The 13,603-nt window shown below is 47.2% G+C and overlaps 1 protein-coding gene across 2 annotated transcripts in view; it reads left to right on the top strand.

Moving 5' to 3' along the window:
- PYGL (glycogen phosphorylase L) overlaps window positions 1–13,603 on the top strand; it is a 50,572-nt gene that overhangs the window by 14,562 nt on the left and 22,407 nt on the right. For both annotated transcript variants that reach the window (XM_033162001.1, XM_033161909.1), the window contains 6 exons: window positions 1,823–1,901; window positions 2,512–2,615; window positions 7,273–7,404; window positions 7,913–8,024; window positions 8,784–8,866; window positions 12,810–12,953. In XM_033162001.1, coding sequence (XP_033017892.1) covers window positions 1,823–1,901; window positions 2,512–2,615; window positions 7,273–7,404; window positions 7,913–8,024; window positions 8,784–8,866; window positions 12,810–12,953 — 654 coding nt within the window. The remainder of the gene's footprint in view (window positions 1–1,822; window positions 1,902–2,511; window positions 2,616–7,272; window positions 7,405–7,912; window positions 8,025–8,783; window positions 8,867–12,809; window positions 12,954–13,603) is intronic.

Below are 13,603 nucleotides of genomic sequence, written 5' to 3'. Positions count from 1 at the left end.
CATTTCCAAGGATCCTTGGCCACAGGGCAGATGGGCAAGGCTTCATTTCTTTGGCAAATGATCCAGCATGGGAAGCGATTCCAGAAAGCAGGTAGCTTGGACGCCTCTGCCTTGGAGCGTAAAGGGTGTCGGACTTGGGAGACCAGGGTTCGAATCCCCACACAGTTTATTCTGGCGGACGATGCGTCTCAAATGTAAGGCTGTCCTGAGGAGTGGCATCGCCTCCCCCTTTAGCATGGGCTGGCGCAGATGTAAGCTTCTAAAATTGGTGCTCCTTCCCAGGTTGGAATCGATAGGAAAACCAGTATTTTGAAACCATTAAGAAATGAAATGAATTTATCACCTTATGGATCTGGTCATGGGATGGAGTCAAGCAAGTCTGAGCCTCTTCCTAGAAGCCCCTGGTTTTGCAAATCCGTTGGCAAGTCGGATCTGCCTCTGAACACCAGTTCACACAGTGTTTCCCCCCTTGTGTGCACACACACACGATTCCCCCTCACCTTTAAAAAATAAAACTAATCCTGAAGCAACAGGCGGGAGTTCAAGACTCTGAAAACCTACAAGCGTCTGGCGGGAAAACGTGGCTGAATTTCCCAGAGGCTTGGTTGCCTCCTCTTTGCTGTTAGATTTATTTCCATTAATGATCTAAACGGTGCCTAAATCACTTGCACCCTCCCAGAACAAATCGTGCAGTTTGTTGGGTAACAGGCCTCAGCCTGTATGCTGCAAAAACGGTAGATTTTGACAGTTTGGCCGTCTTCCGATCCCATTATTGTAGGGGTGTGTGTATTTGTGTGGGACTCTTCACATATGCTGCAAACACAACTCTTGAGAGCGTTTTGCACAGAGCCAGCGTGGTTTAGTGGTTAGCGTTTTGGACTGGGACCTGGGAGACGTGGGTTCAAATCCCCAACTGAGATCCAGCGCCGAGGGCCTTCTGGCGGTTCCCTCATTGCGAGAAGTGAGGTTGCAGGGAACCAGACAGAGGGCCTTCTCGGTAGTGGCACCCGCCCTGTAGAACACCCTTCCATCAGAGGTCAAGGAAATAAGCAGCTATCCTATTTTTAAAAGACATTTGAAGGCAGCCCTGTTTAGGGAAGTTTTTAATATTTAATGCTGTATTGTTTTTAACACTCGATTGGGAGCCGCCCAGAATGGCTGGGGAAACTCAGCCAGATGGGTGTGGTACAAATAAATTATTATTATTATTATTATTAAGCTCAGTGGGTGACCTTGGGGCAATCACTGCCTCTCAGTCTGACCTGCCTCGCAGGGTTGCTGTTGGGATTAAATGAGATGGGGGGGGGGAACCATGTACGCTGCCTTGAGCACCTTGGAGTAAAATGTGGGGTACAGTGTTACCTCCAGTTGTGAACGGGATCCGTTCCGGAGGTTCGGCCGCATCCCAAGAAATTCGCAACTGGAGGACTGTTTCTGCGCATGCGCGCGGCGCAGTTTAGTGGTTCTGCACATGCGCCCGGCGAAACCTGAAAAAATACTTCCAGGTTTGCCGCGTTCGCATCCCAAAGTTTACGTATCCATAGGGATACATAAGCTGAGGTATGACTGTATAACTGAAATAAACAAATACCTATATAATAATAATAATAATAATAATAATAATAATAATAATAATAATAATAATTAATAATAACATTTTTATTTATACCCCGCCCTTCCCAGCCAAAAAAAACTGGGCTCAGGGCGGCTAACACCAATTAAAATCACAGCAAAAAACATAAACACAATCAATTTAAAATAACAGATTAAAATAGAAATTTAAAAATTCAATATTAAAACTGCTCTTTATGTGGCTCTTTAGCTGGGGCTGGACATTGAAGAGCTGGAGGAGATTGAAGAAGATGCCGGCCTGGGCAATGGAGGTCTTGGCAGACTTGCAGGTAAGTGAGGACCCGTAGAAGTTGTAGAGTTGGAAGGGACCCCAACGGTCATCTAGTCCAACCCCCTGCTATGCAGGAATGTTAGCTAAAAGAATCCCTGGCGGGTTTGACAGCCAAGCTCCATTTAACGCAGCATGCTACCACTTTAAGCAGTCAGGACCTCCCCACAAGGAATTCTGGGAACTGTAGTTCATTAAGGGTGCTAAGAGTTGTCAAGAGTTGTCACTGCAATTCCCAGTGTTCCCTCTTCAGAGGGGTTGATTGCTAAACCACTCTGGGAGTTGCTCTGTCCTAGCTCCTGCCAACCTAGCAGTTCGAAAGCACACCGGCGCAAGTAGATAAATAGGTACCACTGCGGAGGGAAGGTAAACGGTGTTTCCGTGCGCTCTGGTTTCCGTCACGGTGTTCCGTTGCGCCAGAAGCGGTTTAGTCATGCTGGCCACATTACCCAGAAAGCTGCCTGTGGACAAACGCCGGCTCCCTTGGCCTGAAAGTGAGATGAGCATTACAACCCCAGAGTCGTCTTTGACTGGACTTAACTGTCCAGGGGTCCTTTACCTTTCCCTTTATGTGGGTGGAACTGAGCCCAACCCTGCCTCTCCTTCCACAGCCTGCTTCCTCGATTCGATGGCCACCCTCGGGCTCGCAGCCTACGGTTATGGGATACGCTATGAGTACGGCATATTCAACCAGAAGATCAGAGACGGATGGCAGGTAACCATGAAGCCTAAATGTGTATGATGTGAAGCACGGCACAGTTTACACCACTGTGTTGTGCAAGAGAAGACAGCCTACTTTGCTACGGGTGAAGGAAGTGCACAATATATTTTACTGTGTGTACGTATCTCGCAGTTTACTCACATGCTTCCTAGCTTGCGTTGTGACAAATGCATTCGTGAGCTTTGCGCAGGAGTGGGCCTGGGTGCTCATGAGCCTTCCCCAGCCCGGCACGTTCCAGAAGTTTTGGATTATGGCTCCTTATGGTCAGTCTTAGCCAACATGGCTGAGTTGTAGAATCATAAGAGTTGGAAGGGACCCCGAGGGTCATCCAATCCAACCCCCTGCAACGCAGGAATATGCAGCTGTACCTTCCGGGCATCAAACCTACAACCTTGGTGTTTCAGTCTAACCCAGGTTATGTGGTATTTGCAGAAGTAACTGACTAAACCTGGGTGGGCAAAGATTGGATGAGCACCAGGCACATTCGTGTAAGGTAGGCATAGGCAAACTCGGCCTCCAGCTGTTTTGGGACTACAATTCCCATCATCCCTGACCACTGGTTCTGCTAGCTTGGGGTGATGGGAGTTGTAGTCCCAACACAGCTGGAGAGCTGAGTTTGGGGGTGCCTGGTCTAACCAGCTGAGCTATCCAGGCTGTAGTCCAAAACAAATGGAGGGCGCCAGGTTTATTTATTTTGAAGGATTACAAAGCCATTCGATATTTTAAGCGCAGAAGAAGAGACTGCTGGATCAGACCAGTTGCCCATCTAGTCCAGCCCCCTGTTCTCACATAGGAAAACCAGATGCCTGAGGGAAACCTGAAAGCAGGATTCGAGCACAAGAGCCCTTTCCCCTCCTGCGGTTTCCAGCTGTTCAGAGACATTTACCGCCTCTGACCGTGGAGACAGAGCCTAGCCATTGCGGCTAGTAGCCAGCAACAGCCCTCTCCTCCTCTGTGAATTCGTCTAATCCTCTCTTAAAGCCATTCAAGTTGGTGGCCATCACTTTCTCTTGTGGCAGTGAGTTCCATATGTGCTGCATGAAGGACTTTGATCTGCCCTGAATCTTTCAGTGTTCACCTACATAATTTCATCAGCTTCTATCATGTCACCTTTTAAATGTCTCTTTTCTAAAATAAAATGTCCTGAATGCTGAAAACTTTCCTCACAGGGGAAGCTCTCTCTTCCCTTGATAATTTTGCTTTCCCTCTCCTGAAACCTTCCCAACTCTATATCATCCTTTTTAGGCTGTCAACTCTTTGTGTGGGTTTGTGTTTGGTAAATATTTGTGGGGAGGCCCTCCTATTTCTTTCAAAGGCCAATGATTAACAGAGTATAATCTGGCAAACCTGGAGGTCAGGGAAGAGATCACAGACTAGATGTGCATAGGCTAATTTACCTTGGATTGATAAGAGTGACTTCCCTGGGGTAGGTCTCAAATGGGGGGGAGGGCAGAGAGGAGAGGGGGGCCCATTGCATAATCTCCAAACACGCTCAAGGGAATCTTCAGTGCAAAGGGCAGTCAGCTCTCATTGGGCCAGGACAGAGGAAAGAGTTCTGGCATTCAGTTCAGTTCTGGGCACCCCAGTTCAAGAAGGATACTGACAAGCTGGAACGTGTCCAGAGGAGGGCAACCAAAATGGTCAAAGGCCTGGAAATGATGCCTTAGGAGGAACGGCTTAGGGAGCTGGGTATGTTTAGCCTGGAGAAGAGAAGGTTAAGGGGTGATATGACAGCCATGTTCAAATATATAAAAGGATGTCATATAGAGGAGGGAGAAAGGTTGTTTTCTGCTGCTCCAGAGAAGCGGACACGGGGCAATGGATTCAAACTACAAGAAAGAAGATTCCACCTAAACATTAGGAAGAACTTCCTGACAGTAAGAGCTGTTGAACAGTGGAATTTGCTGCCAAGGAGTGTGGTGGAGTCTCCTTCTTTGGGGGTCTTTAAGCAGAGGCTTGACAGCCATCTGTCAGGAATGCTTTGATGGCGTTTCCTGCTTGGCAGGGGGTTGGACTGGATGGCCCTTGGGGTCTCTTCCAACTCTAGGATTCTATGATTCTTCCTTTAGGTGTAAATTTCTGCCTTTTCATGTGCTGGGAAGTCCCAGCAAGTTCAGGGATTTGAGCCAATTTTTCTTGGCAGGGTTTTGGCACACGGTTACGCCCTTCCGGGAGGCTCCGTGGCACCCTGAGCATGGGCGTAACAGGGTTAAGGGAAAGCCTTAGATGACTTCAGCTCTGGCCAGGAGAGAGCTCCGGGTTCTTCTGCAATGACATTGTTATAAGAAAAAATGGCTCCTTTTCCCTTATGGGGGTACCCAAGAGCCCGTCTCCTTAAGTGGGTTCCCTATCGGTAGGAGCAAATAACGGAGGCCAACCAGAGAACATTGAGAAGCAAAGCAGCTAGTAAGCCTGATCTTTATTAAACTGTTGCAACAGGGAGGGAGGAGGAACCCAGAACAAGGATGTGCAAGCCCTTATATAGACTTTTGAAATTGCCACCCTGTAGCTCAAGACCGGGTGGCGCTGTGGGTTAAACCACAGAGCCTAGGGCTTGCCGATCAGAAGGTCGGCGGTTTGAATCCCCACGACGGGGTGAGCTCCTTTTGCTCGGTCCCTGCTCTTGCCCACCTAGCAGTTTGAAAGCACATCAAAAGTGCAAGTAGATAAATAGGTACCGCTCCGGCGGGAAGGTAAACGGCATTTCCGTGCACTGCTCTGGTTTCACCAGAAGCGGCTTAGCCATGCTGGCCACATGACCCGGAAAAACTGCAGATAAACGTCGGCTCCCTCGGGCAGTAAAGCAAGATGAGTGCCGTAACCCCAGAGTTGTTCGTGACTGGACTTAACTGTCAGGGGTCCTTTACCTTTACCTTAGCTCAAGACCACCCCCTAAAACAACATACATGCATCACAGGAGGAGGAGGGTCTACAGCAGAAATCCTATCTGCCAGGATACCTGATAATGGTCACTGATTGCTTTACCTGGGCAGCCTGGCCATTCTTTCGTGATGGTTAGTAGGTTAATAGTTCCTGAATCTGGGTCACAGGCTTACCCTATTCATGCACAGATTCGCCCTTAAGACAGGATTTGTGAGCACAGAGGCAATGGGGTGGGTTTTCCCATTTCCATCCAAACTGCCGAGGAATATTTGAGGTCACTGGGAGAGTCAGAATGAGTTCTGGCATGTTCTCCTGTACTGTTTCAGACACGTGGTTTACAAACTTATGTACAGTGGTAGCTCAGGTTACAGACGCTTCAGGTTACAGACTCCGCTAACCCAGAAATAACGCTTCAGGTTAAGAACTTTGCTTCAGGATAAGAACAGAAATCGTGCTCTGGCGGTGCGACGGCAGCGGGAGGCCCCATTTGCTAAAGTGGTGCTTCAGGTTAAGAACAGTTTCAGGTTAAGAGCGGACCTCCAGAACGAATTAAGTACGTAACCAGAGGTACCACTGTATGTGTTTGCCGTGTAAATTTATGAACATTTAATTTATATATTTGAGACCTTAAATTCTTATAACAAGACTCAGGTCGTTTTTTAAATGTGTAGTTGGGTCAAAGGGCAACCCTTTTCCTGCCTTGCAGTGATTTAAGCCTCAGCATGGGACTTGAATATTCTCAAAGACCACCACAGCCAACCACAAATGAACAATCAAACCCTACGCCAATCGCAACCTCTCACCGCCAAAGAAACACAAGCAAACAACAGAAAACCAACACAAGCGACGCTGATACCAAACCCTACATATTTTAAGGAAAATAAAAACATCATCTCCCCACCCCACCCCACCCATCCCACCCACTTCCTTCCCCCCCTCTCTCCCTAATGTCTCAACAACTAAAATTGATACGAGAGACATTACACACACTTTGTAAACCAAGAAAATCTTTAATAAAAAAAGTAAAAAGTAAAGTAAATGCTCCCATAGAACCAACTCCTAGAAAAGTAGCACATTGGGGAAAAAGCAGAACCTCTGATGTATAGGGGGGTTTTTGGTTCATGGAGGAACAATCCATGTGTCAGCAGCATCACCCACCCCCCCCCACCCCAAAAATTGTGGTGCAGTCCAAGCAGAGATGTACTTTATTCTTGCTTGCTGTATGAACTGGGTCTCTGTTGCTGAGAAAGAGGAAGGAAGAGCAGGCATTAGGCCACACAGCCCAGTGGGTTTTCCAGAGAGCCAGTGTGGTGTAGTGGTTAAGAGCGGTAGACTCGTAATCTGGGGAACCGGGTTCGCGTCTCCTCTCCTCCACATGCAGCTGCTGGGTGATCTTGGGCTAGTCACACTTCTCTGAAGTCTCTCAGCCCCACTCACCTCACAGAGTGTTTGTTGTGGGGGAGGAAGGGAAAGGAGAATGTTAGCCGCTTTGAGACTCCTTCGGGTAGTGAAAAGCAGGATATCAAATCCAAACTCTTCTTCTTCTTCTTCTTCTTCCAACACAGGGCAACTGTGTGGAGATGTGGGTGCGCAGGCAGCAAAAGCGATGTGGGTGGCGCTGTGGCGCTGTGTGATAAAGCGGGATATCAAATCCAAACTTATTCTTCTACTACTACTGTATTGTCATTTCTGTGAATGACACTGATCGTGACCTGGTATTGCCTGGTTCCTCCTTCTCTTGCCCACCCTGACAGTTTTCTCTTTCTAGGTGGAGGAAGCTGACGATTGGCTCAGACACGGGAACCCCTGGGAGAAAGCCCGCCCAGAATACATGCTTCCCATTCATTTTTATGGAAGAGTGGAGCACACCCAGGCCGGCGTGAGATGGGTCGACACTCAGGTATTGGGAGAGGGGGCGCCTCCATGGTCTTGCTTGTGGGGAGGGAGGGTGTAAACGGAAAAATCCCAGGTGTGGAACTGCCCAGGCACCTGGCCCTTAGGGATAGGCCCACTGGTTTCTGCGGAGTTAAATAAAAGAAGTCCAGCCACTGGAGCAAGGACAAGACAGGGTTTATTATTGCACAAAGGTTACAGTCAAAACTGCACGCCCAGAGCAGCGTTACAAGAACTTTTAAAAACTCCTATCATATCCCAGAATACAGTTTGGAAACATCATTACTACGTCACGAAAAGGGAAGGGTTATACATGATTAACATATAGGAAAAACAAGATTAGCATATGGGGGAAACAGAGCAATATCAGGGAGATAGCCCTGGGCCAATGTGGACCCCTCCTATGTCTGAAAGGATGGGGGCAGTTGTGGTGGTGGGGGGGTCCCTCGGCCAGCCCCTCCCTGGGAGAGCCCCATGCAACACAGCTGATGCCACTGGGCCTTTTATCTCCCCAGGTGGTCCTGGCTTTGCCCTACGACACCCCGATTCCCGGCTACATGAACAACACGGTGAACACCATGAGGTTGTGGTCGGCTCGGGCCCCCAACGATTTCAACCTCCGCGACTGTAAGTTCTGTTTGCAAGAATATTTATATACTGCTTTTCTTTAAAATATCAAAGCCGTATACAACAATTCTACCGGAAACCGTGCAGCACACAAAGCATATACAAGAAGTTGAAATCGGAAACCAACTAGCCGTTGCAGAAGGATATATCTTGCGCAGGGCTGGAAAAGGTTTTCAGCAGCCATTTAAAAGGTGGCCCGGAAGGTACCTGCTGAAGTTCTAGTGGCAGAGAGTTCCACAGGGCTGTTGGCACTAAAGGCTCAGTTTCCTGTTGTTGTCAGACGAGCCTCAGCAAAACAATACAATACAACTTCAGAGACACATGGTGTGTCAGGGAGTGTGCAATCTCAGCTTCCTTCTTGTTCCCCGCCCCCGCCCCCACCCCACCGTCGGCCACATCTCTGACTAACTGGTTCCTGGATTCAGCTGTTGGGCTACAGTGAAATTTCTCCAACGTTTTGGCCTTCTTTCAGCCGCCTGAGGTTTTAGTCGCCAAATGCTTCCGAGAAAATTGTCACTGTTAAAAAGGACTAGAAACTTGAGGTGGGTGGATGGGAGGGGAACAAGAAGGAAGCTGAGATTGCACACTCCCTGACACACCATGTATTGTTGTATGGTTTTAACACTCGAATGGGAGCCATCCAGAGTGGCTGGGGAAACTCAGCCAGATGGGCGGGGTACAAATAATAAATTATATTATTATTATTATTAGTTGACAACTTTGTTTTTTCCCCTCCCCAAACTTTTTCTCTTTTTCTAGTTAACGTTGGCGATTACATTCAGGCTGTGCTGGACAGAAATGTGGCTGAGAACATTACCCGCGTCCTTTACCCAAATGATAACGTAAGTCTCTGGGTGCAGAAATGCAGAATTCATCTTGCAGATGTGTGAGAGGGAGGGAGGGAGGGAGGGAGGGAGGGAGGGAGGGAGGGAGGGAGGGTAGACGAAGCAGGGAAAGTGGCAGCCATTCAGAACCAAACAAGGAAGTGTTTTGAGCCTTCTTGCAGGCTCATAACTCTGGATGCATGAAGCGTCCTCATAAAATATCTGAGAATGGGCTTTGTCACCGAGTTCTTGGCTGTGAGTCTGCCTCAAGCAGGCTTTGAAATATGCTCCTCTGGAGTGTTCTGCAAGAGCATACCCCCAAATCTCACCTCTCCCACAAAAGCTGCAATTTAATTCCTGTGTCTTTAGCTGCAGACAGGAGCAGATCTTCATTAAGGCATCATCTGTTTCTTGTTCCCGATTGTGCTTTGGGCTTGAACTGGTCTTCTCCAACCTGTTGCTCTCCAGATGTTTTGGGACTGATGGGCATTGTGATCTGCAACATCTGGGGGGCACCAGATTGGAGAAGGTTGCCTTACACCAGGCATAGGCAAACTCGGCCCTCCAGATGCTTTGGGAATACAACTCCCATGATCCCTAGCTAACAGGACCAGTGGCTATGGATGATGGGAATTGTAGTCCCAAAACATCTGGAGGGCCGAGTTTGCCTATGCCTGCCTTACACGAATGTGCCTGGTGCTCATCCAATCTTTGCCCACCCAGGTTTAGTCAGTTTCTTCTGCAAATACCACATAAACCACAAGTTGCTGCCATATCGAACTGTGGTTTGTGCAACCCCACCAAGCCAGAATTGCAAAGCATGTGTCGGCAGACCTGGTTTCGGAGGGACCTCCTGAGTGACAGTCTCTCGGGTCAGGTGTGACAGCTAACAGTGTGTGAATCGGTTACTTGCCATATTCGCAGAAACCGGGGCTCACAAGGGGTGCGTCTCAAGGCTCAGCTTATGCAATGGCAAAGGTTAATAAACAAGGTGAGAATCCTTTCCCCTCCTGACTTCTGTTCCTCTGAGACATCACCAGTGCCAGATTTATGTGTAAGCTAAACTAGCTCTAGCTTAGGGCCCCACTCTCTTGCCCCCCCCCCCAGAAAATAAAGGGGGGAAAACTGGATGTACATTTCCAAAATATAAGATAAAAAGCAAATAAAATTAAACCTACATACAGCAACAGTGTTTGGTGTTGTGTAGGCTCCCCGCCTGCTAGCCTGCTCTCTAAAATATCCCTGGTTTGCTCCTTTCTCTATATAGGGTGCCTACATTCTGCATGAACTGGTTGCATGGCAACATGTGCAAATGGCTTTAGATACCTATTAGGTCCATAAATCACCATATAGCATATATTCAACACAAAAACAGCGACAATTTGTTCTTGACAAAGGACAGCTGGACATATAGAGGGCCCCATTACCTTCAGTAGCTTAGGGCCTCGTCAAACCTAAATCTGGCCCTGGATGTCACCATGAGGACTAGAAACGAAACACTCAAATTCTCAAGCAGCAAATAGTTATTGGGAAATAGTGACCGACTTGCTGTAACAGGGGTATTCCGGGTTGTTTTTTAAAGACAAAGCAGGGGGGGGGGCCTTTGTGTGCGAATGTTTTCCTGTTGCTTTCTCAGCCCTTGAGCTGTTCCAGGCATTTGACACTGTCTTGTTCAACCCTCGCTGTCGCAGCCGGCACACCTGGTGAGGAGAGCTCTGTGTAGATCTGTAACTTTGGCGTGGCAGATTCGTTGGCACCTCTCAACCTTCACCTGTGACTATTTCCTGTGCTTCTTCCTGCTCTTGATTCTCACCGAGGTGGCAAACCTGTCTCCAGATCGTGCCCCGGAATGTGGAGGGAGTGTTGCGGGGAGGGAATCCTCCTGCACACCTTAAAAGTCCCTGCTTTTAGAAAGCTAGCCTGTCAATGAAAGGGATTCTTGCCCTCACTGACATGCTGTGTGTGTTTATATGGAGGAGTATCTGAAATGATAGGGCCACCAACACAAGTTTACTGCCTCCGTGAGAACGAGCCTAGAATTCCTTTTAGTGTCTTGATTTTTCACACCTGTGTTACTGCTTAGCCTAGTTTATTTGCTGTTAAGGGGGGAGGGGGGATCTGATGGAAATAATACAGTATTGAGTTTTTTTCTTTAGCCATCCAAATGACCTTAGGGCAGTCATGTGTGATCCCACTTAACTACACCGCTTTGGCTTGAGAATGATATGAGACGGTCAAACTGCTTCATTTCCCATTGGTAATATCCTGTAACTCCTTGCTAAAATCCAGCAACTTTTCACGCCACAAATGTTCAGGGTGGTGGTGGTTCTGCATAGTTTTGCTATAATAGCCCCCAATGTGGTAGCATTGAGGAAGTATCGCCGATTAACTAATAAATCTGAATAAATCTGATCCAATATTATTGTGTTAATATGTCCATTGTAAAGCACTAGAGCAGGCATGTCCAATTGGTCAATCGTGATCTACTGGTTCACAGTCGATCCTTGTCGATCCTGGTCGATCACCAGCCAGAAAGGGGGGGGGGAACGGGGGGGACGGGCTCAACAACTTTGACACCTCCCCCAAAAAGCTCAGCAGCTCTGTGCAATCCGGGATAGATCACTGCCAGTTTTTTCATACTGGGAGTAGATCGGTCTCTTGGGAGTTGGACGTTCCTGCACTACAGGGTCCATCTCTCTCTCTCTCCATGAATTTGGAATATTCTTTTTAGGTTGAGGTTGGGGGGGCGGGTGGAGCGTTGAATCAGGAAGAAGGTAGGTAATTTCCATTCATGTGGCATACGGTTTTTTCTAGGGACTGGAAATCCAAATTTCATTTCTTTGGACAGCTTTCACCGGGGGCACACAGCTGCTTACCTTGTGGTGATAGCAATTCTTTCCTTAAAAAAAGAATAAACAAACAAACAAAAAAACAAACAAACCAGGCAACCAGGTTTGAAAACTGAAACCGATTCATTGGCGGTTAGACTGTGCTAGATCCCTGCAATGCCTTAACTAGTGCCGAAACACTAAGCCTGCCTCAGTTCAACGAATCTCTCGCATTTCAAAATTGCAGTCCACACCTTGGTGCAGTATTTAAGAGCGGTAGACTCGTAATCTGGTGAACCGGGTTCGCGTCTCCACTCCTCCACATGCAGCTGCTGGGTGACCTTGGGCTAGTCACACTTCTTTCAAGTCTCTCAGCCCCACTCACCTCACAGAGTGTTTGTTGTGGGAGAGGAAGGGAAAGGAGATTGTTAGCCGCTTTGAGACTCCTATTATTATTATTTATTTATTTCATTTCTATGCCGCTTTATATTTTTAAGGAAAAATCTCAAATCGGTTTACAGCATATTAAAACATCAATAAAACAACCCAGAATTAAACATTTCTGAAGAAAGTAAAATGTGGAGTAAGCAGTCAAAGCAACAAAATTCACAGAAAACTAAAATATTACCTTAAAGATTTCAAAACAAAACATTGCAAAGGAGGTCAGCTACAGAATACATATTTAACACCAACAAAGTTAACCACAAAAACACACACACACAAAAACTTAAAACGTTTCAAAAAGAGCAAAAACGAAAATCATTGCTAAGTGAAGGCAGATATAAAATATCTCGTCCCCAAAATTCCTTTTGGATTATTCACAGAATAGTAAAGGTTACAGTGCTTTGGGAAATGAAAGGTATATATTTTTTAACCTTTCTACAGTTATTTTTATACACAAAGTGATTTGCAGTCCTCCCTCCCCAAACCGCCCTGTGCGATGAATTCACAGTTGCTCCCGTTTTACTCCCCAGCTGTGATGGGAGTTGTAGCCCAAACATCTGGAAGGGGGGACCAGCTTTGAGGCAAAGGCTGCACTAGATCATCAGACAGTGGACTCTTATCTCCCTGCCCTTCCTTGGGGTGTCTTATTATCAATCTTCCCAATGGGACGTTCATCTCCATCTTTGCAGTTTTTCGAAGGGAAGGAGCTGCGCTTGAAACAAGAATACTTTGTGGTGGCTGCCACCCTGCAGGACATCATCCGGCGATTCAAAGCCTCCAAATTTGGGAGCAACGAAAGCGTCCGGACGGCTTTTGATTCCTTTCCAGACCAGGTAGTTTTGCGTTTGCGTGTGTGTGTGTGTTGGCTTTCACACAAAATTCTTCTTCTTTGGCGATCACTCGTAGCCGAGTAAGATTGTCTTCCATAAACACAGTTTTAACAATGAGTCCGTAAGTGACTGTGGAGGCCAATTCTGGATCCACACGTCCTTCATCAGTGGGGACATTGGTTCCTGGGCAGGAGTTGATCCTGGTGAGGGTTTGCCAAGCGTGCCTTCCTCTTAGCACGTTTCTCCCTTGCGTCCTGAGTTCAAGTGTCTTCAAAGCGCATTTACAGGTAGGTAGCCGTGTTGGTCTGCCATAGTCAAAACAAAACAAAATAAAAAATTCCTTCCAGTAGCACCTTAGAGACCAACTAAGTTTGTTCTTGGTATGAGCTTTCGTGTGCATGCACATTTCTAAAAAATGTCCAGGTTCTTGCATTTAGTCAGAAAGAAGATGTAGGTCTGTACATGTGCAAGTTTCTTGGTGAGGTTGATGGAAGTGTGCATGCACACGAAAGCTCATACCAAGAACAAACTTAGTTGGTCTCTAAGGTGCTACTGGAAGGAATTTTTTATTTTATTTTGCTTTTTCAAAGCGCATGACACCTTTGGTAAAGGCTGTTCTCCAACTGGAGCGCTCGCCGGCAAGTGTTTTCCAA

Source organism: Lacerta agilis, chromosome 1 (genome assembly GCF_009819535.1).
Source record: "Lacerta agilis isolate rLacAgi1 chromosome 1, rLacAgi1.pri, whole genome shotgun sequence".
Taxonomy (NCBI): domain Eukaryota; kingdom Metazoa; phylum Chordata; class Lepidosauria; order Squamata; family Lacertidae; genus Lacerta; species Lacerta agilis.
This window is presented reverse-complemented; position numbering and strand designations above follow the sequence as displayed.